The sequence below is a fragment of the Cyprinodon tularosa genome, unplaced genomic scaffold (assembly GCF_016077235.1).
Source record: "Cyprinodon tularosa strain WSP-4 unplaced genomic scaffold, ASM1607723v1 ctg46, whole genome shotgun sequence".
Classification (NCBI taxonomy): domain Eukaryota; kingdom Metazoa; phylum Chordata; class Actinopteri; order Cyprinodontiformes; family Cyprinodontidae; genus Cyprinodon; species Cyprinodon tularosa.
The window spans coordinates 1,550,976-1,577,262 of NW_024039185.1; the positions used below are offsets into that span (position 1 = coordinate 1,550,976).

General features: G+C 38.1%; 3 protein-coding genes across 4 annotated transcripts; 1 reads left to right on the forward strand and 2 right to left on the reverse strand.

The window, feature by feature from the left end:
* Positions 1 to 328: 328 nt before the first annotated feature.
* Positions 329 to 8,754, reverse strand: spsb3b (splA/ryanodine receptor domain and SOCS box containing 3b). Of its 2 annotated transcripts, none has more exons than XM_038300985.1 (7): positions 8,651 to 8,754; positions 6,745 to 6,880; positions 5,287 to 5,350; positions 4,164 to 4,351; positions 2,155 to 2,257; positions 1,934 to 2,059; positions 329 to 1,011 (listed from the first exon to the last, which is right to left on the reverse strand). In XM_038300985.1, the coding sequence occupies exons 1-7, from the start codon at positions 8,689 to 8,691 to the stop codon at positions 494 to 496; spliced, it is 1,176 nt and encodes a 391-aa protein (XP_038156913.1). In that variant the 5' UTR covers positions 8,692 to 8,754; the 3' UTR covers positions 329 to 493. The 2 variants fall into 2 exon arrangements, with proteins under 2 accessions (XP_038156913.1, XP_038156912.1); XM_038300984.1 differs by having other exon boundaries at positions 5,287 to 5,467.
* Positions 8,755 to 15,787: 7,033 nt separating this feature from the next.
* nubp2 (nucleotide binding protein 2 (MinD homolog, E. coli)) lies at positions 15,788 to 19,042 on the forward strand. Its single transcript, XM_038301014.1, has 7 exons — positions 15,788 to 15,893; positions 16,716 to 16,831; positions 16,899 to 17,097; positions 17,913 to 18,067; positions 18,195 to 18,305; positions 18,443 to 18,512; positions 18,799 to 19,042. Exons 1-7 carry the CDS (start codon positions 15,809 to 15,811, stop codon positions 18,936 to 18,938), a joined length of 876 nt encoding a protein of 291 aa, XP_038156942.1. The 5' UTR covers positions 15,788 to 15,808; the 3' UTR covers positions 18,939 to 19,042.
* Positions 19,043 to 19,391: 349 nt separating this feature from the next.
* atp6v0cb (ATPase H+ transporting V0 subunit cb) lies at positions 19,392 to 25,359 on the reverse strand. The gene is made up of 3 exons (XM_038301015.1): positions 25,068 to 25,359; positions 21,502 to 21,685; positions 19,392 to 20,367 (listed from the first exon to the last, which is right to left on the reverse strand). Exons 1-3 carry the CDS (start codon positions 25,138 to 25,140, stop codon positions 20,163 to 20,165), a joined length of 462 nt encoding a protein of 153 aa, XP_038156943.1. The 5' UTR covers positions 25,141 to 25,359; the 3' UTR covers positions 19,392 to 20,162.
* Positions 25,360 to 26,287: the final 928 nt, after the last annotated feature.

Sequence of the window (26,287 nt, forward strand, 5' to 3'; positions counted from 1 at the left end):
AACACTGAGAATAGAAAAATAAAAGTATAAATTTCATTTTTGGATTTATTTCACAGGATGGTAAGAAAATTCACAATCAGATATGAAGCAATAAATAGAAAAACAGTATCTGCACACATCTGATTTTTCACTTCAAAGGTAGGTAAAAATAAAAAACACTTATAAAAAGATTGTTACAGTATTAAAAAGAAGTTCTCCTCTTAGAGTCCATCCCTGAGAATAATCAGAAAGTTTTCCTCCCTGGTTTTTGGAGTCTGGTCTGCCTCTTCCAAAGGCATTAACTGTGGCATTTGAAATATGAAACAAAAAATAACCTAATTAAAATTAACCAAATTGGCTAAAATAGCGTTAGGGGCTTCACTTTTTCCTGCCTCCGGACTTAGGATGTTTAGAGGGAAACAGGAACACTGATGCTGCTGTTAACTACACGCAGAAACTGCAGGGAGCAAACATTGATGGCAATGGTAGGAAAAGTCTGGACCAACCAATCGGGTCACGTCCAGCGGCATCTTTTGCACTGATAATCCTCTGGATCGGAGCAGCAGCTGTCATAGTCGCTGCTTGGAGGAGTCGGAGGACAGTGGCAGACTGTGGAGTGGTTCTGAGAAGAGGTGTTGCAGGGGCAGTGGTACTCTGGGGCTGTTTCAGAATAAGGGTCTGCGCAGGCACATGGGCTGAGGCACGGGCTCGAAGGCAGGCTCCTCTGCTTGTGCGTGTCCCGCCTGAAGGAGTCGGGTATGTAGTCCTCCTCCTCTGATGAGTCAGGGCTGCTACTGAGGGCGAACACCCAGCCAAGCCGCTTCTGGAGGACCGTCCGTAGGCCTGGTGGCAGCTGCAGGGCATTGACTACATATGGACAACAGGGCAACCACCTGCGCAGCCGGGCACAGCAGAGGTACTGCAGGGAGGTGGGCGTGTAGCTGGCGCAGATCACCTTCATGCTGCTCTTAGCTGCCGTGGAGCACACCATGGGGTAAAACTTCTTGCTCTGCAGCCTGGTAGCAGCAACACCTGTTAGCAGGAAGTTAAGGCAGGTTTATTTATAAAGCACTGTACACTGCTCATGGTGATAAAAGATGCTTTATGGGACAAAGAGATTAGATCACAATAAATGGATCTGAGGCTAAAAGACTAAACAATCTAATATCTCACAAACAGAATAAATATATGTTCATAATAGTATTGAAACCTATGACATTAAAAATTAGAGCATTGTTTGTGCTGACGGATGAATGTTGTATAAAATCGGGTTTAAAAAAAAAACAGAAAAACAAGCGCTGAATGTTGGAAACTGTAAATTTTATACCAGTCTTATGTTTACATTTGATCACTGCTGCTGCAACACAAATTGAAATGTGTTGAGAGCTGTACTGAACAAAATGTATTTTTGTATACACTGTGTTTACAAAATGACAATAAAGTCTGTCTAAGTCTAAGTAAGTTCCAGCCAGACAGATTTTAAACAAACTGGCTCATTGATTGTAGTGGACTATGGACACTAAAATATTAATTTGTGTATCATCAGGATACATATCAGTGTTTTTCCTGTCGTTATATTGGAGCCCCCCCCCCCCCCCCCCCCCCCTTCAATGACCCCATTCAACCTTTCTAATCATTCAAGTTGATAGTTAGAATAGAATTCAACTTATTGTCATTACACTGTCACAAGTACAAAGCAATAAAATGTAGTTTGCATTTATATGTGTACAGAAAGCTATGCATGTATAAATGGTATATATAAACAGAGAGCTATAAAATACCTAAGTATGAAAACTACATATACATTATACAGGAAAGTTAGGAGATGTGTTGGATCCATAGGTTAGATTACATGATGTATTTTTTAACTAACAGATATAGAAGATCTTTACCGATCCAGTCTGAGTACTGAGGTGAAAAAGCAGAAGATATATCTGCATAAAGACAAACATACCTATGCAGTGCCGGTTCTTGTAGAAGGTCAGCGTGCCGTGCCATGTGTCCAAATGAACTCCTATGATTGAGCCTTGACCAAACCGAGGGGAAAATTTCACTTTGTCTCCTTTGTGTTGGAGTAGACCTTCAAACACGAACATTATTTTTTATTTAAAAGCACAGAAAGGTACAAAAAAGAAAAAAAATATATATCAGTTACTTTCACAAATTGACTCTAACCTGTGTATGAGAGCCCCCAGCTGTCTTCATCGTGGCCCAGCAGGCTTCCAAAGCTGTATTTAAACTTGTCTAAGTTCACTTCAGAAGTTCCAACCCCCACCATCTACAGAGGAAAACAAAAGTCCAAATGAGAAAGGAGATAAAAAAAAAAAAAAGTAAACACCAAGCTGATGGTGTTTACTTCTTTGTGAATAATAATAAGTGCTGGGATTCTTTCTATTGTCAAAAGTTGAATAGGCAGGTATTAAGGGCGAATAAGGAAAAAATTGAAGATATTTATTCACTGTAATACAGCATTTGATTTGCTTTTAGGGTTACAGATATTGTTCTTACTGGATCAAATAAAACTGAAGTGATTATTATTAATTTTTTTTTATAAACCATTCAAGCCTGAATTAGGTTGCATAAAAGTAACATACCTCTGTAATAATTGTCACATGCAAAAGCAATTGATTTAGCAATTTTGGAGAGTGGAGCTTGAGCTTTACTAGTAAGGGCCGTCAAGATACACTCAGGTGGATTGGAAAAGTATTCATATACCGTCACATGAAAACCTTTAGGCATTTCATTATAGTTCTAGGTCACTGACCAAACATAAATCCGAGCAATAGAAGAAAATAAGGGATTTTCAAGTTTCCATTAGTTTCCCTTAATTAAATGTAGTTCAACCAATAATTTAAGACATTTTTTTTTTGATCAGCATTAAATTTTAAAACCTATATCATTCATCACTGAAAGACACTTAAAAAAACAAAACAATCTATGACAGTGCAGCAGGAAAATTACAGCTCTTCTGGCGGAACAAGTATTTAATCCAGAGAAAAGCTTTTGATGAAATACAGTAACAGAAGTCTAGTTTGCAAGAGAAAGAAAAAAACAGACTAAAATATAACAAGAGATTAAATATGCTGTGGACAAATCTATCATCACCAGGGACAGAGGTATGCAGGACTAACTCTGCCATGTTTAAAAATAAATACAGAAATATATAAATGCTCAATAAATAAATAAGCATTCAATTAATTGCCCCAAATGTATAATAAAAAAATAAATATAGGTAGAAATTAAATTATACACAGACATAAATGCATATATCTCTTTTAATAAGCTTCTTTTTTTATTCGCCTTTGTATTATTACCCTCTAGAAGTTGACCCTCTAAGACACACCCCATCTCATTTACATAATGAGGCAGAAATGCAGACAGAAATGTAAAAACAACAGGCAGAAATAAATGGCATTGAAGGACTAAAGAGGGTAAAAAAATACAAAGGAAGAATAAAAAAGACAAAAATATCATATCATGAACATAAATAAATAAAAAGATAAGTAATAAATAAATAAAGTTGAAGATTATAACAGACAATAAATAAATAAGGTAATTATTACAAAGGCGAATAAATAAAGAAGCTAATTAAAAGAGATAAATACATTTATGTCTCTCTGTATAATTGAAATTTTTACCTACATTTATTTGTTGATTGTATTTTTGGGGGTGATTAGTTGAAGATTAGAAGATTAGATTCGAAGATTAGGAATTAGTTGCTTATTTATTTATTATATTCATTTCTGTATTTATTTTTAAATATGGCAGAGTTGGTCCTCCATACAGAGAAGCTGATCACAGATAAATAGATGAATAAAGAAAATTGGAACATTTCTGGTAGGAAATCTGTTAGAGTTTGCAAAGGTCTAGAAACAAGAACTACACTCCAGTCGGACCTAAAACAATCTAAAAATCCGTTAATTAATATTTACAGATGTTTTTTTATCCCATCTGACCAAGCATGTCCAGAGCTGGAAGGGATCAAGACAAAAAATACAAATACATTAATGTAGGTTTCCTTTTCCGGCCACTCATTGCTGGAGTATGCAAGTCTATCACAGAAAATCCATATGGAGACTGTGGAATACGACTAAAATGCAAAGATCCAAGTCATGTGAAAAGCTTTGCAAGGCATTATAAAAAAAAAGGCCGGTTCAGATGTTAAGTAGCTTAAGGAAACTGACCACGTCCGTTCCATAGACAGGAGAAGTCATCTTCACTTCCCAGTAGTGCTGGCCCTCCGACAGCTCCCTGGTTCCTCGGATGGCAGCGGTGCCGCAGCTGTAGTCCGAGTGGAAGCTCACCTTCCTGTTGTCGCAGCTGAGGGAGGCTCCTGAAGACTTACAGTGCTCGTCCCACACCCAGTCAAACACTGAGAAAATAAGCACAATGTGTTTTATTTCACAGGTTGCACAAACTTGCTACCAGTTCAGTCCTGCAGTGGATGCAGGAAGAGGTCTTGCTACAAACCACAGAAAACATGTCAACGAATATCAATGAGGAGAAAGCCAACCGGTGGGCTAAAACATTAATGTAGTGTTAAAGTTTAAGTTCTTTGTTTTTTTAGTACATGGTTAATGAATGCATTAACTGCAACTTTTAACCAGGAAGCCCGTAGGTTAAACATGCTCAGCCTTTTACAAAGCTTCTTTTCTTCTCTGAACTGGTTTTGTAAAAAGATGCTTTGCTCATAATGTTTTTATTATATCTTTAGAATTAGATATCCCTGATACGTAGTAAGGAAGTTTGCACATATGTCATGAGCTGCAGAGGGTATTAGTGATGAAGATTCTGCTTTTCCCCCCTTACTAGTATGTTTTTTTGACAGATTTTGTCACTTTTTATATAATTTCATGTTTTCTTTTCAAGTTTAAGATGCATGCATACATGCATGATTTTTCTAACATTTTTAAACTGTTTTCTTTGAACGCCTCAAGACCTCCTTCCTCTTCTGCACAAATCTTCAGTTTCACTTCATCCATCTGTTTTACCAATACTGCCCAGAAAGAAACTCAAACTTGGTTAATCTCTGTGAATATAGTGCATTATTAGCTGCTTAATGACTTAAATGATCTGACCGGCTATCATCTTTAAGCACAGAAAACTGTAGGAAACATTAATGTGAACAACATTATAGGCTAAATCCTAATGTTTCCTGAACTACTAATAATAATGAATCAAAATGAGAACAAACTGATTCCAACATGATTTGTGCTCATAGATTAAAACATATATAGTTGTATAAGAATGAGTTTTATGCTTCTTTAAAGTGTTAAATCTGTGTTTTTAAAAGCAGTTGTGGCTCACCCTGGTCCTCCTCCCTGCCGAACCAGTCCTCAGTGGCCGATAATCCCAGGCTCAGATCCTCCTGCTGCTCGCAGAGGGAGAACGAGTCCTGTTTAATTGGTGCACCGCATGGCATAAGCACAATCTCAGCCACAGCTCCAGTTCCAACCAGATGATCCATCTCAGACTCCGAGTCAACAATCTAGGAGATCCAGGCGGTACAAAGACAACATTGAGTCCACAGACATATTCCTGTAGTGTGCAGAAGAAGAGTTAGTTCCAGCAGAAGAGCCTCAGGCTGATATTTAACATTTTTGTGACTCAACCCTAAAGTCCAACGACCGCACAAAACAACCGGTCTGTTGTGTTCCTAAAGTCTTATGATCCAAATTCACACGTTTGCTTCAACTTTTTTAAAACTCATCAAGATTGTCTTGCCCTTACATGGTTTGAGTGGAAGTCATGTGTGCTACCCTGTAAAATAAGAAGCCTTCCAAAAATACTGGACCTCCTCTGCTCACAACTTCCACATACAGCTACTTCTGGCAGTGGAAAATTACTGGACCTCAGGTGGAAATATCCTTCTATGTTTTAAACATCCAACTATTAAGTATTCAAATATATAAAGAGGATTAGGGCCACTGAAAAAAAAAAAAAAAGTTAACTGATTTTTAAATTTTATTTCAGTTTAACATGGGAAAAAATTCAGAATTCTGACTTTGATCTCAGAATTCTGAGAAAAAAGTCAGAATTCGGACTTTAATCTCAGAATTCTGAGAAAAAAGTCAGAATTCTGACTTTTTTCCCATGTTAAACTGAAATAAAATTTAAAAATCAGTTAACTTTTTTTTTGCTCTTTTTCTGTACAAATATATAAAGAACCAACTGATTCCAGATTTTTCTTTTATCTATATTTCCCATTTTTACTTCATTTTGACCCCTTTTTCTCATAATCTTTCACATCTCCCAGATTTCCGTTCAATCCATCTTAGACGTGGACGGTCTACCTTAACTGACAGGCTGGGAAAGGACAGCATTTTGGCAGCATCATACTGTGTGAAGCTGGCTGGTGCTTTATATAGGAAAATAATGGAAGAAAACTTGTTCTCTAAAAGAACTGAGATTGGGTTAGAGGTTCAGTTTCCAGCAGGACAATGACCATAAACATATAAAACATTTATGTATTAGTATTGCCCAGTCGAAGTCCAGACCTAAACCCAGCAGAACCTTTGCAGAATCCTGTAGTTCTGACTGAGCTGGAGGTGATTTTCATAAAGAGATATTATCAAAAGTGTAATCTTGTAGATTTATGCACCAAAAGGCTTGAGCTGTAATTTCAGGAAGAGGTGGTTCTAGAAGTAAAACCACTAGAGATGTCTTATTTTCTGTGCTCTTAGCACAGATTCCAAACAGATTAGGTCAAGTTAACTGAATGTTAAACTGCTTTTCTTCTCTTGCCTCAACTTGCAGACACCTCACCTGTGTCACTGCTTTGCTCTCTCTCTCCTCCTTGTCTGTGGGGTGGACAGCTGCCATGACATCTGTGTCCTGCTTTGTTTCACTCCAGGCCAAATGTCGAGGCCTGCTGCTCCTGCCTCGTCTCAGCATGGCAGCTCTGTGGACAGCCAAACATAAGACCTAAGGACCGGCTGGCATACGTGCTGCAGGCCATGTTAGCCTTACTTATGGACACTATGACCTCCTGGCATGCACTGAACATACTTGGGATTATTGCTTTTTTTTTTTTTTTTTTGGCTATGCAGGACTTGGACCAGAACTGAAGAAACACACCTTATTCTTCTCCTGTCAAATATCTCACACACCTCTGTACAAGCTACAAATAGGTCACTCCCACTGTTTGTTTACTTTTAACTTACCTTCTTGGCTCCTGTAGTCAGCAAAACACTCCCAAGAGACATCTCTACCAAATGATCTATAGATGCAGCCTCTCCTGTTTCTATCTGTTCCCATATGTTCCAGTCAGCTCGTGACGAACATCCATGCAAACCTGATATGGCTGTATGCAACAGCAGCTTGCTTGGAAGCCGTCCGACTCCAAGAAACGCTTAGAAATACTTGCTTTTAGATCTAAACAAATATGCAAGGATTCCCACAGAGGTTTAGTTAGCTCCAAAATATTCCCATTTTACAGTATGGAAAAATTTAATTATTTTGTAGTCTATTCACAACCCAAATATCAAGTAACACTTTAAATGGCTATTTTTCCATTTATTATTTTACATTTTTATATATCTTGAAAATATTTGTTCATGTTACTTTAAAATATCTGGACAGAATTCTCCTGATGATATTACAACAACAATTAAAGACAAATTCATCTGGGTTTATTTTGTTTCATGCTGTAAAATAAGCCCCCATAAGGTTGAATAAATAAGTGTGCATTTAAAAAGTAACAAAAACAACGTAAGATTTTGGAAGTTATGCTATCTGTGCTGAAAGCATGATGATATGGGATGATATGGGTGTCAAAAGATAACTTTTAAGATTTTTGAGACATCTCAATTATTTGCCATTTAACCCCCAGACCCAGTTCAAGTCCCTTAGGACCAGTTCACAGCCCAATAAAATGGAACATGGTGAAATGTTTTAAACATTTTTAAATGACCATTATCATCTTCAAACACAAAAAGACTTAGTTTGACTAAAACTATAGCTGTAAACTTGTAAAACAAACTATTTGCTTGTGATTCAAACTTAAACAATTGTAAATTCTGTTTTGTTTTTCAGATGGAATCATAGGTGAAAAGGGTAACCAGAGTTTTCTGGTATTTTCCAGACTGTAACACAAAGGACCCATCTGTTTGTTTGGAGGCAAAGGAGAAAAGCAGAAAAAACATTGAAGAGTGATGTGGATCATCTGTAAGGCCTTATTAACAGCTTCTGATTCTCCAATCAAAAAACAACAGAACACTGTTTTTCCCCCTTCTAAATAAATTAAACAGTTGCAGAAAGCGATCCCTGCAAATTCATTTATGAAATCCTTTACTGATATGTTCACCACTTGTCTTGCTGTCACCACTTGTTTTGCTGTTCTGTTATAAGGACCTGACCTGGACCTGATGGCATGTTAATACCAGCAGCTGCTCACTTCCTTTCCAAGCAGGTGCAGCAGATAATTGCAGTTCATTTAGATTAGCAGGTCTAGAGCAGGTGTCGTTTTAATTGAGCCTTACCCTAAATACCAAGCATGCATGTAGAGGTCTGAGTCAGGACAACCTACAGTGAATTCAGTCAGAAACTAAATAAAAACATCCAGGTCCTTCTCTTTCTGCTTTCCCTCACTACTCTTTATTAAACTCTGCTCTGTACTTTATTCGTTATAAAAATGGAGCAGCCTCTGAGCAGCTTTAGCTCATGTTCTTACCTTGCAGAGGTCTTCCTGAACACCGTGTTGCACTGGCTCATGTGGATGTTTCTTTATGTGTGACAGCTGCAGCCTTCAGCCTGTCCCACTTCTCTGCAGGACAGAAGTAAACAGAACCTGTCCACGCCCCCACTGCGCTCCTATTGGATCACAGCTTCACAGAGGAGGAGTTCATGCATTCTTGTCTGTCCACATTCAACCTACAGAAAGCCTATCATGTGATTGGTTTTCTACGTCATGGCAATTTGGAGTAAACAAAATAAACAAACAAAAAAGCAAATGTAATGTTTGCATCAGTTTGAGAAAAAGTATAATGTTTTTATTAACAGATATAAAGCCCGTTTCAGCAGAGATTCCACTGGATGGATGATTTGGGAATGGGCAGTGACAATGGAGCGGAGTCGATGCTGTATTCTGACTACAGGGGGCGCTGTTTCTTCCATGCGCCCCACAGAGCGCGCGCGTATGGCGCTGAAATGTACAGGTGCTGGTCATAAAATTAGAATATCATGAAAAAGTAGATTGATTTCAGTAATTCCATTTAAAAAGTGAAACTTGTATATTATATTCATACATTACATACAAACTCATATATTTCAGATGTTTATTTTGTTTAATTTTGATGATTACAAATGACAACAAATGAAAATCTCAAATTCATCATATCAGAAAATTAGAATATTGTGAAAAGGTTCAAAATTGATGGCCCCTGGTGCCACACTCTAATCAGCTAATTAACTCAAACCACCTGCAAAAGCCTTTAAATGGTCTTTCAGTCTAGTTCTATAGGCTACACAATCATGGGGAAGACTGCTGACTTGACAGTTGTCCAAAAGACGACCATCGACACCTTGCACAAGGAGGGCAAGACACAAAAGGTCATCGCTAAAGAGGCTGGCTGTTCACAGAGCTCAGTGTCCAAGCACATTAATAGAGAGGCGAAGGGAAGGAAAAGATGTGGTCGAAAAAAGTGTACAAGCAAGAGAGATAACCGCACCCTGGAGAGGATTGTGAAACAAAACCCCTTCAAAAATGTGGGGGACATTCACAAAGAGTGGACTGCAGCTGGAGTGAGTGCTTCAAGAACCACCACACACAGACGTATGAAAGACATGGGTTTCTGCTGTCGCATTCCTTGTGTCAAGCCACTCTTGAACCACAGACAGCGTCAGAAGCGTCTTGCCTGGGCTAAAGAGAAACAGGACTGGACTGCTGGTGAGTGGTCCAAAGTCATGTTCTCTGATGAAAGTAAATTTTGCATTTCCTTTGGAAATCAAGGTCCCAGAGTCTGGAGGAAAAGAAGAGAGGCACTTCATCCACGTTGCTTGAAGTCCAGTGTAAAGTTTCCACAGTCAGTGATGGTTTGGGGTGCCATGTCATCTGCTGGTGTTGGTCCATTGTGTTTTCTGAGGTCCAGGGTCAACACAGCCACATACCAGGAAGTTTTAGAGCACTTCATGCTTCCTGCAGCTGACCAACTTTTTGGAGATGCAGATTTCATTTTCCAACAGGACTTGGCACCTGCACACAGTGCCAAAGCTACCAGTACCTGGTTGAAGGACCATGGTATCCCTGTTCTTAATTGGCCAGCAAACTCTCCTGACCTTAACCCCATAGAAAATCTATGGGGTATTGTGAAGAAGAAGATGCAATACACCAGACCCAACAATTCAGAAGAGCTAAAAGCCACTATTAGAGCAACCTGGGCTATCATAACACCTGAGCAGTGCCACAGACTGATCGACTCCATGCCACGCCGCATTGCTGCAGTAATACAGGCCAAAGGAGGCCCAACTAAATACTGAGTGCTGTACATGCTCATACTTTTCATGTTCATACTTTTCAGTTGGCCAACATTTCTATAAATCCTTTGTTTTTATTGGTCTTCAGTAATATTCTAATTTTCTGATATGATGAATTTGAGATTTTCATTTGTTGTCATTTGTAATCATCAAAATTAAACAAAATAAACATCTGAAATATATGAGTTTGTATGTAATGTATGAATATAATATACAAGTTTCACTTTTTAAATGGAATTACTGAAATCAATCTACTTTTTCATGATATTCTAATTTTATGACCAGCACCTGTAATCAGGGGCGGATTTCGGAAGTTTTGTACTCAGCTGACTTTTCATGCTGTCTCAAAAGGAATGAAAGATTTTTTCCCATCACTAAGCTCACTTAGCTGATTGCTCCTTCCTGTGTTTCCAAAAAGGCAAAAGTAAATAACCCAGTCCTTCTTTTCACTGTAGACAAGCCATGATCTGCTTATCTGTTCTCCATTTTTCATTTGGATGAAATAATAGCTGCGTGAATCATGACAGCAGACAAGATAGAGGAGAGCAGGAGGCGGGGTTACAAATCTACTCGCTATGGAGGGCAGAGTTCGCTGCTTTTAGATGTTGTTGACAAGGTATCCAGTAGCAGAAAAAAGTGGCTAGATTTGGCGCTAGGAGCTTTTTAGAAATCAAAGTGCTAGAGGGGTCTGAAAGGTCGCTAAATATAGTGACTAAAGAGCTAAGTTAGCAACACTGCTCTTCGTATCGTTTGTTTTCAAATGGTTTGCTGCTTTCTGTTTGGACCTTTCTGAACATGTGCAGCAAATGGACTGATCCAATATGGTGGACACTGAAGGGGACACACTTAATATTATCAGCGTTCTGGTGCCATTTTAGTGAAAGGATTTCTATCAAAAATATAATTAATGTCGACAAATAAGGAATAGTTGTATTTACTATACATGTAAACAGAGCTTTTTGGGGCCCCCAGGGAGTTGGGGGCCCTGGGTTGTTATTGCCTGATGGTAAATCCTCCCCCCCCTAAGTGAAATGTAAGAGAAAACATATGCAACTAAAATAAGAAAACCCCAAAAAAAATTATAGAATATAATAAGTAACAAAACCAGAGTACATTTGATGAAAGAGCAAATAAAATAAATAGAGATCTGTAAAATGTCTAAATTATCTGTGTATAAGTGGGGGGGTATAACAATAACAGTTTTGATAGTCCTTCCAAATAAAACAAAATAAATAAATAATAGACTTTACTCCCCTTGTCTGATCAAAGTCTTCTTCACCTCATTAGGATTATTGTTTATCCATTTCTCAATTACTCACATACTGTATGTAATATTAAGTTTGAACTCTAAAGTTGGAAGCACTGAATTTTTACTTTAACTAACCCATCCATGATTTTAATGTCACTATATTTAATTGTCATGATTTGCAAAATAAAAGAAGCTATTTCACAGAAGGAGGTGGCTGCCTTCTGGATGCTTCTGTCCTATCGACATGGAGCCCCAGTGGACGACGAGAAGAGCTTTAAAAGGAGCACATGGCCCCACACAATTTCACGGCATATTCTCTGCAGATGTGTCTGTGGTAACTCATGCAGAGGTTCGGTTTGCCCACTGACAGGGGTGATGGATAGACCTAAAGTCCCACAGTGACCAAAAGATGGGCAATTCCAAGTAGTAAAGAAGTTTAAAATAAATGAATTTAGACCTATACTTCGAATTGTTGTAATGAAAAGAAAAAAGTTCAAGCTTTGCCTTATGGATAATACGAATAGCGCATTAGTTTAAAATGTACCAATCTAAGATTTCCAGTGAGAAGTCAACATTTTCCAATGCAGCTTTAATCCTAAGTAGGCTCCACATCAATTTACCTCTTGCAAATTCACTGAAGTGTCCCCAAGGTGGATATGAATTGATGTGTTATAGATACCACCTTCTTTCTGGAGGCGAAATAGTCAAATGCAAAATGATAAAAGCACAAAATGGCAGAGAATAATGAAATAATCAGAACCCTCAGAAATCTAGTCTCAGATGCAGCAGCCCAGATTGTTCCATAGATTTAATGCTCTTCTACAGGCTTTACAGGGCTTGTGTGACTCCTCTTACTTCATTTTTACTCATCTTACTGATGCTGAAAAGAAGCAACTTTGATTCTTCTTCCAGCCGTAACAACTTCCAGACAAAAAGTGCTTCATGCAGTCTGGTAGTAATTAGCTATGGTGTTCTTACTGATTGCATAACGATAATATTTCTGAGTTTCCAATCAGCTACCAGTTGGTCAGGATCACCCTCCACTTTTTCAGTGCATGTTTTTTTTAAGTTAAAGGGGTCATAGAATGCAAAACAGAGTTTACATTGTCATAGATGAATAACAATAGTTCAGGATGTGCAGTAAAGATCATACCCCATCTACACCTCCTTTCTCTGACATCTCACAATTGTAAACTTTTACCGTAAAACGGGCAAATCCAAACGAAGCCCCAAGTTGATGTAAACTCGGCGATGTTGCTGTCAGGACTCCTGTCTGTCTGTTTGTGTTTTCTGTGTTTGTCTTCCTTCCTCCACCAGGAGGCGCCTGGTTCTGGTCCACCTCCTCACACACCTGCTGATGGTTACTCCATTAACGGAGCGTTCTTAAGCTGCTGATTGCAACAACCTCGACGCCAGAGTGTTTGCCAGTTTTGGGTACTCTAGCCAAGCTTAGTTTAGCTGAGTCTAACTGAGTTCTTGTCAACCTGAGTTTTAACATTGTTTCTCTTTTGCCTCTCGGCAGGAAGTCATCCTGCTAACTGGATTTTTTGGACCGTCTCTCCCTGGAAGGATCAACTGAGCTACAAACCGAGCTGGTTTTCAAACAGGAGGTTTGGATCCACTTTCCCCAAGAGATCGTTTGAGTTTCGCACTGGGAAAGGGATTATTCTCCACTACGACCTGTTCAAGTACCGCAGGAAATCTCAGTGACAATCAGTTTTCTCCATTCACCTTTCAACAACCGCTTTCTGGGTAAACCCTGTTCCGCCCTCCACCGAATCAGACAAACACTAGAACTACAGCATAAAGACTGGAGTCAAGGATACAACAACTTCTCTGGAACCGTGAGTCAGCAACCAAATCCTCTTTTCCAAGTTCAAATTTCCCACTGAACCTGAACTAATGCTGTGTCTTCCCCTCACTTTTCAGTTCTGGTTGATCCGTGTTATGAGCAACACTTCTCTCTGAATTATCTCTTCAATAAAACCTGTTAAACCTTTTTCCTGGTCTCCCTGTTTGGTCTTCTGCATTTGGGTCTGAACCTCAGTAAAATCATGACAGTTGCCTTATTTGTTTTTGGCCTGTACTTTTGTACAGTCCATGAGTCGCCCGTAAACAGCCGGAGGAGGGGGGGCTGGGGCCGGTAAGGCAGGCGGGGAAAGCACAGGGGTGCCAGTGTCCAGGCTACTGTCAACGGTTCAGATTTGGTCGCTCTGTCCTCCGCTGGCTTCTTGCCCCATTCCGCCGGGGTTTCTGGATCAGCCCCAGAGCGGACGGCTCGGTTCGAATGCCCGGTGTGTTTCGACTATGTGCTGCACTGTAGTCGACCAAAATCCCGGACTGTTTTGAAATCCCCCCCCAGACATTTTGTTAGGTATGAAAATTAGGACATATCCAGGAAAAAGAGGACGTCCGGTCACCCTACCATATCAACAATTTCGATGTTTCAGTGAGTGAGTTCTTGTTGCTATGATGCGTCTTTGCTCAGCAGCTTTGCTTGTTGTAAACCAACCAATCAGCGCACAGCTCATCTAAATATTCATGAGCATAACATAAAATGAAGAAAACCTGTAGTTTCATTCTAGGGCTTTTAACCAGGCTTCCATTAGGGCTCATAGAAAAGCAAACATGCCATTTTCAGCTCAACCGATGTTACACACCCTATTCAGAGACCTTGAGGACCAGCACCAGATACCCTATCTGGGGAGTGGCGGCCTAGTGGTTAGGGCATAGGGCTTTGAATCCTGAGGTTGTGAGTTTGATCCACCACAGACGGCCACTCCGGATCCCTGAGCAAGACCCTTAACCCCACACTGCTCCCCGGGCGCCGCACAATGGCAGCTCACTGCTCCCCAAGGGGATGGGTCAAATGCAGATAAGTAATTTCCCTCTGGGATGTGCTGTACATGCTCATACCTTTCATGTTCATACTTTTCAGTTGGCCAACATTTCTATAAATCCTTTGTTTTTATTGGTCTTCAGTAATATTCTAATTTTCTGATATGATGAATTTGAGATTTTCATTTGTTGTCATTTGTAATCATCAAAATTAAACAAAATAAACATCTGAAATATATGAGTTTGTATGTAATGTATGAATATAATATACAAGTTTCACTTTTTAAATGGAATTACTGAAATCAATCTACTTTTTCATGATATTCTAATTTTATGACCAGCACCTGTAAATATGGATGCATAATTTTCTCCATTCTGTTCCGTTTGAAAGGTGTATTTTTCCATATCATCCCACTTTTGGAAAATTCAATATTATTCAAATTTTCAATTCTAGTATTTTGGTGGAAAGGTAGAATTTATTGCGTTGTTTTATGATAATTTAACTGAGAAAAAACCCCCGGAAATGTTAGAACTGTAAATATACAGTCATATGTTTATATTAATGTTTTAGTATTTTTTTTTTTTTTACTGTTTTCAAGGTTGCACTTTGAAAAAATTAATTGTCTTGAGAGCTGAAACAAAATTTATTTTTGTTTACATTCGTGTACACAAAAAATAAATCTGTCCAAGTCATAACTCTCTATGGAGTAGCCACAAATTTTACTCAAGTAAGAGTATCAATATTTTACAAACATATTACTCAACTAAAAGTATGTAAGTATGTAAAAGTAGTAAAGTATGCTGCAGTAAAACTACTAAAAGTAAAATTTTATTAAAAAGTTACTCAAGTAAATTTAACTGAGTAAATATAACTAGTTACAAACTATCATTCTTAGTATGCATGCTTTAAAACTAAAGTACATCCGGTGACAACATGGAGCAGAGAAATTAAGTCTGAGTCACATTCTAACTGCATTGATTTTACTCAAATTGTGCAAATTAAATAAAAACTAGTAAACAAGTTTCTTCTTCTTCTTCTTGTTTTACTGGCGTCTTGCAACCAAATGGAGCATTATCGCCACCTACTTGATCTTATTTATGTTTCCTTAAATCCTAAGGTTTAGTCCAGTTTGTTGAAGATACTAGTAAAGTTTGATCTAAAGAACATAAATAAAAAGATTTTCATCTACTGGAGGCATTGATGACTATTTCAGCTTACGTTGCATAAAGAGGCGGGACTTCCGGTCATTTAACGCATGTGATTGGTGTATGACGACACCGGAAGTTATTGTTTCTCTCCTATGTTCATGTGCATACTTTAGATCCTTCATCTCTACTATGGAGCAGAATAATGGTAGGTAAGAGATACTGGAAATTTAGGCGATTTATCGCTCCGAACAGCTGGTTTATCGTCACATGAACTGAATCTAATTGCCTTAAATACAGCTGGATGTGAACTTCACTGATCCGTTTGCTAAAGCTAACTGGAACTTTCCAACATTACACTGCATTCCGCTCATTACACTAACGAAAATATAATGGATAGTTTGTGTTTGCAGAACGTACATTTAATTACTATATTTAAAACAAAATCGACCAATAATAACCCATGTCAGTCATTTTATTGAAGGGAAAATTAGCTCAGATTTCTACATTAATGGCTGTTTTCTTTAATAATGTAAATCGGAGGTCTTCAACAGGGGGTGCGCGACCCCTAGGGGGACAACAGAGGTACTGCACGGGGGTCGCAAAAGTTTTGGTTTAGACTTTTTTTTTATTATTCCCCCTGCAATTTTTTCAGTAATTGACATGTCTTTAAATACACATTAACATGAATTCAACACACTGTAGTAAACAGTTAAATGGAGGCATGAGATGTCTTTCAATGCAACCATTCAGCGACACACAAGAGCTCTTTCAAGCTGGGCACTGTTTCATTCAAAACACCTGTCCCATCAATGAGGAATCAGAATCAGAAATACTTTAATAATCCCAGGGCGAAATTACTTTCGTTACATTACTCCATCTGTAATAGAGCGACTATAGGACCAGTTCGATATAACATAATTTTATACAATATATAATTATGGAGTCCCCGCTCCATTTCGCCATCAGTTTGGGGGTCCTTGGCCTGGAAATCGAAGACCCCTGATGTAAATTTTTTATTTGCTTGTAGATGGGAGCTTGGCTCTGGTTCGCCATGTTGTGCTGGTTCTGTCGGGAAAGGGTGGTGTTGGAAAGAGCACCATTACCACAGAGCTGGCCTTGGCGCTGAGGCATGTCGGCAAGAAGGTGAGTCCTGCAGCCCTGCTAGATATAACCTGCCTGCACAACCAAACTAATACTGTTTTATGTCCAGGTTGGGATTCTTGATGTGGACCTTTGTGGGCCCAGTATCCCACGTATGCTCAGCGTTGGACGACCAGAAGTGCACCAGTGTGATTCAGGATGGGTACCAGTCTACACGGACGCTCAGAAGAGTTTGGCACTGATGTCCATTGGTTTCCTGATGGAAGATCCGGATGAAGCTGTGGTGTGGAGGGGCCCTAAGAAAACAGGTAGGCCATGTAAAGCAAAGCCACCTTTAAAACAATAGGATTTTATTTTTTAAATCAACACACTTTCAATTAAATCTAAATATTGTTACAATCATAAAAAAAAAAAAAGATTTTTATTTGAAATCAACATGACTAATAATGGAAATGGAAATTAACCAATGCAACTAATTCTTTTTGAAATTTCTTGTCTCACATAGACGATTATAGACAGGCTTTGTAGAGATAAAGGCTATAGATGATCTCCCAGCAGCTTGATGCTTCTGTGACCAAAACTGCACATACTTAGAGGTTTAAAGTCCACAGGCCTGTAGCCAACCGGCCTATAGCATCCATAGAATCTTGACTTGAACAGAGAGATAAAGAGACCAGAATAAGGTCAAAGTACATCAGTGATGGATCACACAGTCCGCCATTTATAGAGCTGAACTGACCGTGGAGGACTGTTGAATCTGGCACGGGGGTGTCTTGGGTCTGTGCAGGCAATGATGAGATCTCATGACTATGGAGTTAGTTTGGAGATAAATGTGCTGTCAGAAAACTTGGACTCAATCAAAGGTCATGGGTTTTCGAACAAGGACTCAAAAGATGCAGCTCAGAACCCCAGTTTTTCTTCTTGTACAAGAATAATCCAGCTGTTTCCTTACAGCGTTACTAACCATTGTGTGTTAAGATATATAGTTTAACAATTTAAGTGGAAGAAGGTAGTCTTCAAAAACGTATTTTTTGGATCAGAGAATAAAATAGTTTTCAAAGTGGTGTTCAGCAGGATTTGGTCTTGAAATAATTCCTTTGCTAACTGTCCCTTTTTCCACCAGCTTTAATTGGCCAGTTTGTGTCAGATGTAGCATGGGGGGAGCTGGATGTCCTGCTGGTGGACACGCCGCCGGGGACATCGGATGAGCATTTGGCTGTACTGGAAAGCCTAAAAAAACATAAAGTGGATGGAGCTGTATTGGTCACCACACCTCAGGTAAACAGTGAACCAAGTTTACCCTGTGAGTAAATAAAAAGATAATTCCTGCATTACCTTTTTGTAATGTTTCAAAATTAAAACTGAGGCAAACCAGTAGTTGCATTTTGTATTGCACTGGTTACAGGCAGTATCCACAGGCGATGTGCGGAGAGAGATCACCTTCTGTAAGAAGACCGGTGTTCGGATCCTGGGAATTGTAGAGAACATGAGTGGCTTTGTTTGTCCACATTGTTCTGTGAGTAATACTCTTTTTCTTTAACCATCAACTGTAATTCCCACATTTGGAATAGTTATCTGTATATTGAAAAATGGTCAATATTGTTTGGAGATGCCAAAATGTTTACTTACAAATCAGTTATTTTTTATTTACAGGAATGCAGCAACATTTTCTCAAAGGGTGGAGGTGAAGAGTTGGCCAAACTAACCGGATCAGTTTTTCTAGGTGGGGTTGATACTTTGTAGTACCAATTCACAGCCAAAAGGTGTCTCCACGTATAACATGAGTCTGTAGAATGCTGCTAAAATGGTTGTGGCACTCATTTATTTCCGTCTTGAATGCAGATCATTAACAATTTTAATGAGTACAGATGGTAGATTAATAGAACCGTGGTTCTTGAAAACCCCCTGAAATTGGACTTGCATTGGTTGTGCTCAAACTGTGCCTGAATGTTTGATCAGTAATGTGGCAGTTTGTGGCGTTAATGTAGACTTTAACTTTCTCATTTCAGGTTCTGTTCCTTTGGATCCTCTTCTCAGTGCCAGCTTAGAGGAAGGCAAAGACTTTACCACATCCTTTCCAGACAGCGCCACATTCGGTGCGATCAGCAGCATATCTCAGTCTTTGCTCAAGAGCCTTGAATCTGACTAATTTTTTCCCCCCAGAACACAGATATTAGTAATTTTGTACAAGTGAAGACATTACATTTTGTAAAGTTCAAATAAACATTGATTAAAGTATTTTTAATCATTTCTGTTTTGTCTCCAGCCTTTTGTGATTAGTCATCTTTTGGTGCTGAAGTTGCAGTTTTGTGGTGTGAAGACATCTGCAAAACCAGTGAACTTAAAGCTTCCTTTCACTCATATGAAATAGCGAAGACTGTGTGTTTGGAAGTCATTCAAAAGTTGGAATCTTTAATTGACAAATTGTTAATACATCCAGAGTTTGTACAGGATTAGTGATGGACGGTTCACTTTAGTCTGCGGGGCGGTACTTCCAACAGCAGGAAAACCCAAATCCCATGCAAGATTTTTAATGCCAGGAATGGGAAAGAAATGAGGTACAGCCACAGGTGAAACAGGAGGTTGTGAATGCGAAGGAATGTGGAAATTACAGCGGTGAGACCCAACATGGGGCACACACATCTTTAATGCAAACAGCAGTACAAGAAAAAACACTGAAGTTTGAAAATGTTCACGCAATGATTAGAATACAGCTACACACAACTCCCACTCCACCAGCAACATACTAAAGGCAATCGTTAGACCAAGATTTAAAGCCAGATGAAAGTCACTTATAACAATTACCCCACAGTGCATTAAATCTATTGATATTTATACATCTGTATATATTTATATATGTATATTATCTTGGACAATTAGATATTTGCTGCATCTTAACAGTTCAATGAACATGTCACAAATAAAATCAGCAAAACAAAAATCTTAAGTCCATACATGTTTGTCTTTACAAATAGATCCTCAAGATTATTACAGTTCCCAGGCTGATGTGGGGAGAAAAAGCTGTGTGGCCCTTTGGTCAGCTCTAAGACCAGAGGCCAAGCTGCACCAGCTGGCCTCTACGCCTGAAATAAGTGGAGGGAGAGAAGGAATCCTCACAATTTTCTTTTTTAAACACGCATACAAGACAGACAAAAATCACTACAGTGCGCATTTACAAGTTGACTATCAAATTGGGACAACTGTACACATTGAGAAAAGACCATATTTATGGAGCCATCATAATCAACTTTCTCACACTTAAACTTTTTTCATTTTGCATGGCAGATTTTTTTTTATATCCCCCCCTTTTTTATTTATTTTTTTACACTTTCTCCAAACAGAATTATGGGCCAATGTTGCAGTAGTAGATTCTTTACTTTGTGGAGAGAATAAGAGCAACAATAAGCCCATAGAGACCCAGGACCTCAGCAAAAATCAAGATGAGGATCATTCCCACAAAAAGGCGTGGCTGCTGAGCTGTGCCCCTCACACCTGCGTCTCCCACAATACCAATCGCAAAGCCTGCTGCCAGTCCACTGAGACCCACACTGAGTCCAGCGCCGAGGTGAAGAAAACTCCTAAAAAGAAACAAGTGCCACAATGTTAACCAAGTGATCTGGTAAAGAAAACATTACATAAATGCATCTTCATCTTACATTTAATAGACAAATATAAAGTAATTCTGGAGCCACATGGTGACCGTGCAACTGAGCCGGAGCGTCTAATCACATTGCCTCCACCTAAAAAGGTGCTGGCTAAGCAAAAGGTTGGTGCAGAGGTAGCAGTGCCATTTAATTTTTAATTCAGGTGTAAGGACATACAACCACTGCTCTGAGCATTTGTGCACAATACATAAACCAATATGATTAGCCTTTTGACATCCACTTTTTTTTTTTTTTTTTTTTTTACAATAAGCAAGAAATAAATTCCTCTATAAAGTTTCTTTATACTATTTGCTAACCATGATGAACAATTAGTTTTACCGAATTAAAATTAAATATCAATAAGGGAGAAACTGGAAAACTAAAAAGTTTAAACCAAATGTTAGATAAAATCAAGATAACCAAGAAAACTCCTGCTGTCATTTGTAGGAGCCTAAGCTAATTTTCTTAAGATAGTTTAGAGTATAATTTGGGACTGCAACAATTAATTGGATTAATTTATTATGGAAATAACCGTCAACTTATTTTGCAATCGCTTAACCATAAACTAGAGTGTAGAGACTCTAAAACATACTTTTAGCTGACTGAGAAACCCACTTAGAGTAGTAATTCTACTAAATTAGCAAAAAAATTTAAGATAAAAAAAAAAAGCCTTTTAATGTGCTCTACCCAAAAATCTCCTTTAAGGAACTTTTTGCTATCCGATTATTAATTGAAAAAATAATCTAAATAATAATAGATTAGCAAAATAATCGTTAGTTCCAGCCATAGTACAATTATAAAAAATTACTTTAAAAGCATCAATTAGAGCTGATCCAAAATGCCCTGTAGGCAGGTATGAAATGAAACTGATATAAATACCTAATCTTTTTTTCTTTTTAAATACTTATCTAGGTTTATATATCGGGTAACCTCTTTATAGTAACTTCTTAAATCTAATATTTTTATGGAATTTTACAAATACATTTACAGGGAAAGAGTGAACTGCTACCTCTTATGGATATAAAAACGTACCAGTGACTGTACAAAAAAGTGCTTAGCTGAACTTACTTGAAAAGAGTGATATCTGGTGCGATGTTGTTGGCAATCAGCACTGCTACTACAAGGCCGTAGATGGCTATAATACCAGCCATGACCACAGGGATAATTGACTTCATGATGAGCTCCGGCCTCATCACAGACATGGCAGCGATACCTGTGCCACTCTTAGCCGTGCCATAGGCTGCCCCCAAGGCTAGAGGGAGAGAAAACATAACATTAACCCAAAAAAGGATAAAAGAAACAAGAATAAATCAGCTGACGGAAAATCTAAAATACAGCTGGGGAAAAAAAGAAGTGAAACAGATGAAGCAGCTACTACAGGTTCTGTTCCCCTAAAAGAAAAGTCCAAAATCACTTCACCAGGGCCTTTCACCTTATGCAAACAGGAAATGGCAAATTACATTTTCTCTCCATAATTATAATGAAAAAAGATAATAAAAGAGGAACGGAGGCTTTACAATGGAACATGTGCTCTTAGCTATGTGCCCACCATATTTGTGTCTGGTAAATATCCCTGATGTTAACAGGGTGAGGATAACAAACTTCAGTTAGATCTGGCAGAAAAAATAAAACTTCCAAAGAACATCTATTAGCATTATATAGAAACAGGTCAGATGAAGAAAGCAAACATCCAGCCGGAAGAGCGGAAACAATATCAAGCAAACAAAAACTAGCTACCATCTATCAACTATTGATTCGGCCCGACAAGATCTTGCAGGTGAAGCAGAAGGTTGTTTACCACATGGAACAGAGCCTGTCAGGAATCAGACAGGCTGGTTTGGCCAGATTTCCCAACGACATTAAGAACCAATATTATTCCATTGCAATCCCTAATTTTCTAATGGATAAATTCAATAGCTAACTAGCAGAACAATGCAAAGCTAAAGAAGGAAAAATTATGGATTCTTCATTTACTGTGCAGATTTTACTCTATGGTGACGTGGGGAACGGGACTTTGGCAAAGTCATTTTCTCAGCTTTAGAAAACAAAAATGATGCTGATTAAATCTGAAAAGTTTCCCAAGGGATCATCTTGGAAAGCAGTCTTTAAAGCCCGAAGCCTCCTGAACTGGGGTTTCTGTTCATGTTCTACTAGTCCTTGGGTTTTTCTGGGTGATCTACAGACCGACTGGGCTGTAGGTTTCTACAAGAACGGCTGTTCAGATGTTCACATGGCACAGTGCCATGCATCCATTCATTTCTAGAGATGCATCAGATGATTGCACTCAGTGAAGGTTAGTTCATTCGTATCTAACTAAAGGGGGTTTGAGAGAGTGTAACTGGGCAGCGGTTTGTAAACTACAACAGAAGCAAAAGGGAACACGGTCATGTATGCTTAACTGCTGCTCATTCATACTCAAGTACAGCTTTACTAGCATTTTAATCAATTCACGTTAATTTATTCATAAATCAATTTGCATCCCTAGTTTATCTACATGCTTTTAAAAAATTAAAAAAATGCAACATGCAAAAACCTTTCATGTCATGTCAAATAAATATTTCCTCAAAAGCAAATAAACAGCTTAATTCTGTCTCAAGTGTCTGTTGTGCAGCAGTTATTTCTGCCGTAGGTGTTGTTGGACAGGTGTGATTTGAACAATCTTGGAAAAATAATGTTTTTTCCCCCCGTCCAAATGATAAAACGGTGTCTAATGTTACTTACAAAAGGATTTGATTTCCTATGACAAATTTAACTACAGAGGTGCAGCTTAGAATGGCACCATGTTTTTTGTAAGGCCCCCTGGTGGTGCAGCAGGTCACTTATGTTTATTTCACATTTAGGAAATTTTAAATGGATGGTTTTCAAATTTACATCGTAATGTCAATGACATCACTCTGAAAGATCTCATTTGTTATTTAGCATCCCTATTCATCACCATACCCAACTCATCCCTTCCATAATAGCATAATTCTCATTTAATAAAAATGACATTTCACTTTGAGTGCAAATCCTTGTGGAGGAGCCAATTCCCCATTACATTTTAGTGCTTAATCATACTACAGGATACATTTTTTGCTAGCAAATTCCATGTTATTCAATAATCCAATTTTCATGCCTACAACACTTTATTTGTTGTAATTTCCCTTACCTGCTTGCTGTAAAAAAACAAACAAAAACGAAACAACGGATTTTTCATACTATGGAACAAAAACTATTTCATAACAAAAAAAGTTAGAAGACAGTAGAGCTGTAATATTTTATCAGATGGAAGTCAGAACCAGCCAAGTTCCCCTTGATAAGTTCTAACCGGGGAATTAAATCATTTTCTTCCTCTCAGTTCAATTTATCCAGAGTTTCACAACTTAAAATTTTTAAAACTTCAAACCATTTTTTACCATCAACATCAGCCAACAGAAAATAACTTTGATGCACTATGAGATTATTTTATGAGACCACATTGTTTTGTATTGAGTGCATTATCTCATGAGTTTAAGGTTTAATTTTAATAAAGAAATAAAAGATAATGCAAATTATCCCTTTAATTACAGGGGTTTGGTGTTTGTCAGAAAAATAAAGGTCTAGTACATCTCAAGTTAAATAAAGCTTATATATATATATTATGAAGTTAATCTAAACCAGAGGAACTGCCACTGTCATTAAGGTAGTAAAATCATTCAAACAAAATCTCACTACAGTTGATAAAACTTTCCAAACTGGTTTAAAAACTGCTCACAAGAGTTTAAACGTTAATTTTAGAGGACCAAGTTGTAAATCCAAGTCAGAAGTCTCATCATGTGACAATCATGTGACCTCACCCTTGCTTTGAGGAATAGGAAGTCAGCCACATCATGATTTCCAATGGTCAATGTAATAAGAAAGCTTACATTTTCTGTTGGTTTTTATTTTATTTTAACGAAATGCATACCAGAAATTAAGCATACACCAAGGCAGTTCGTTTATGTTTACGTGGTAATTAAATAAAGCTTGTGGTAGAGGGCATGGACTCAAATTCTTATGGATTTATGATCTCGACTGTAACATTAGTTTATCATTAATCCACATTGCAACACATTTATTTAGTCTCCTTATTGGACCAGTTAAATTTAAAAGGCAGCTTAGTCGATATGGTGGCAAATAACTAAATTGGATATTAACATAACAAGCCAACAAACAAGTTAGAGGAATACATTTTAGATTACTGTTTAATTAAAAATCGATTATATAATACCAAACTTAAAGGCAGAAAACTAGTTAGTGTTATATTTTTTCTGTAGAGTGTGTTACGTTGATCGGTTAGCTTCAATGCTAACTCAGACGTTTCTCACCAGCTAGTTAACAAGGCTTAGCTCGTCATAGCTGACGATAGCTGGGTACTTAAGACTAGCACCACTGTGACATAAAAAAATAAAAACACAGATATGTTTAAAGACAAGAAAACAAATTCATTATACGCCTTATAGCTAACAAAAATGACAGCTAACTTTTTAGCAAATAAATGTTAGCTTTAGCTAACGCGAGCCTTACAAAGCACTACGGGTAGCTAAAAGCTAATGACACTTTATGCAATTTAAACAAATTTATCAGTTAATACGAACAGATTAATAAGAAATAAACCAAAAGTGTTAGACACTTACCACTAAATATCATAGCCGCGGAGGCTCCCATCACCGCGAAGAACGGCGAGTATTCAGGACTTGAGCTCGACATTCTGTTTCACTAAATTACGTATAAAAATAAAACAAATGTACAAAAATAACAATTAGCGATTAACCAAAAGAGGAAAAAGCGCACTTGATGGAAAACGAAAGGCCGCGGTCTTGGCAAGCGACGCCGCGTAAACCAGGAACCGTCTAATAAGCTAACTAACAGTGTAAACGGGAGAGTCACGACTCCTGAGATAAATAGCCGGCGTAGCAACACAAAATGGCGAAGCGGAAAAGATCACCTGACTGACTGAACGGATGGAACGCTCAATTTGCTCAGCGCGGGGGGGGAAATTAAGTTATCATTATATTATACACTGCGACATAAAAAAATGCATACAAATTGAAATGTTTTAGTATTATAACGAACAACTTTATTTTATGCTATGTGTCATTTTTCGTTTATTTTAATTGTGTTTATAAAAAGTTCCCCTTTTCAGGCATCCATTTGGTCTGCTCCTATGCAGCCTGAGGGCAGAGGGATGAAAAGACTGTAAATCTGGAAAATTTGTCAAGATCAGTCATAAAGGTTGAAATGACATTTTTAAATGTCTTCCAAAAAAATTACTGATGTAAGTATTCCAATATTTTTTTTAGAATTTTGAAATAGGCATCAATAAAACAAACATGACTTTTGTTAGCCAAAAATTTTACAAATGAATACTTAAATCATAAATGACACAGGTCATATGTGATCTCTAAAACCTCTCTTTTTTTTTTACTTTTGTCTCGGATTTTATCTTGCTTCATTTATTTCTATATTTAGAGTTGAGAAATATAATTAGTAAAAAAAAAATTCAAGAAAGCTGAAAGTTGCAGAAGCTTAACCCAAGACAAATCTGGTGATATCATAGAATTACTGTAAACTTTATTGTCATTACACTGTCACAAATACAAAGCAACAAAATTAACTCTCTGCATTTAACCTATCCCTTTGGGGAGCTGTGGGCTGCCACTATGCGGCACCCGGGGAGCTGTGTGGGGGTTAAGGGTTTTGCTCAAGGAGCCAGGGTGGCAGTTCGTGGGAGTGGGGCTTGAACTCAGAACCTCTGAGATCCAAGTGCAATGCCCTAACCACTAGGCCACAACTCCGCTAATATTTAATAATTGATATTCAAGTTTAGAAATTTTGTTGACGTGAGACAAGGAAG

What these genes read in the sequence shown, in the direction of transcription:
- spsb3b (XM_038300984.1), bottom strand. Translation starts at nt 8,691, where the DNA reads ATGAGCCAGTGCAACACGGTGTTCAGGAAGACCTCTGCAAG. An exon ending in TTCAGGAAGACCTCTGCAAG is followed by an intron (nt 6,881 to 8,650) that starts GTAAGAACATGA and finishes GGCTGTCCACAG; the next exon opens with AGCTGCCATGCTGAGACGAG. An exon ending in CGGCAGGGAGGAGGACCAGG is followed by an intron (nt 4,352 to 5,286) that starts GTGAGCCACAAC and finishes TTATTTTCTCAG; the next exon opens with TGTTTGACTGGGTGTGGGAC.
- nubp2 (XM_038301014.1), top strand. Translation starts at nt 15,809, where the DNA reads ATGACGACACCGGAAGTTATTGTTTCTCTCCTATGTTCATGTGCATAC. An exon ending in GAGGGGCCCTAAGAAAACAG is followed by an intron (nt 17,098 to 17,912) that starts GTAGGCCATGTA and finishes TTTTTCCACCAG; the next exon opens with CTTTAATTGGCCAGTTTGTG. An exon ending in TATTGGTCACCACACCTCAG is followed by an intron (nt 18,068 to 18,194) that starts GTAAACAGTGAA and finishes CACTGGTTACAG; the next exon opens with GCAGTATCCACAGGCGATGT.
- atp6v0cb (XM_038301015.1), bottom strand. Translation starts at nt 25,140, where the DNA reads ATGTCGAGCTCAAGTCCTGAATACTCGCCGTTCTTCGCGGTGATGGGA. An exon ending in CGCGGCTATGATATTTAGTG is followed by an intron (nt 21,686 to 25,067) that starts GTAAGTGTCTAA and finishes CTCTCCCTCTAG; the next exon opens with CCTTGGGGGCAGCCTATGGC. An exon ending in CCAGATATCACTCTTTTCAA is followed by an intron (nt 20,368 to 21,501) that starts GTAAGTTCAGCT and finishes GTTTCTTTTTAG; the next exon opens with GAGTTTTCTTCACCTCGGCG.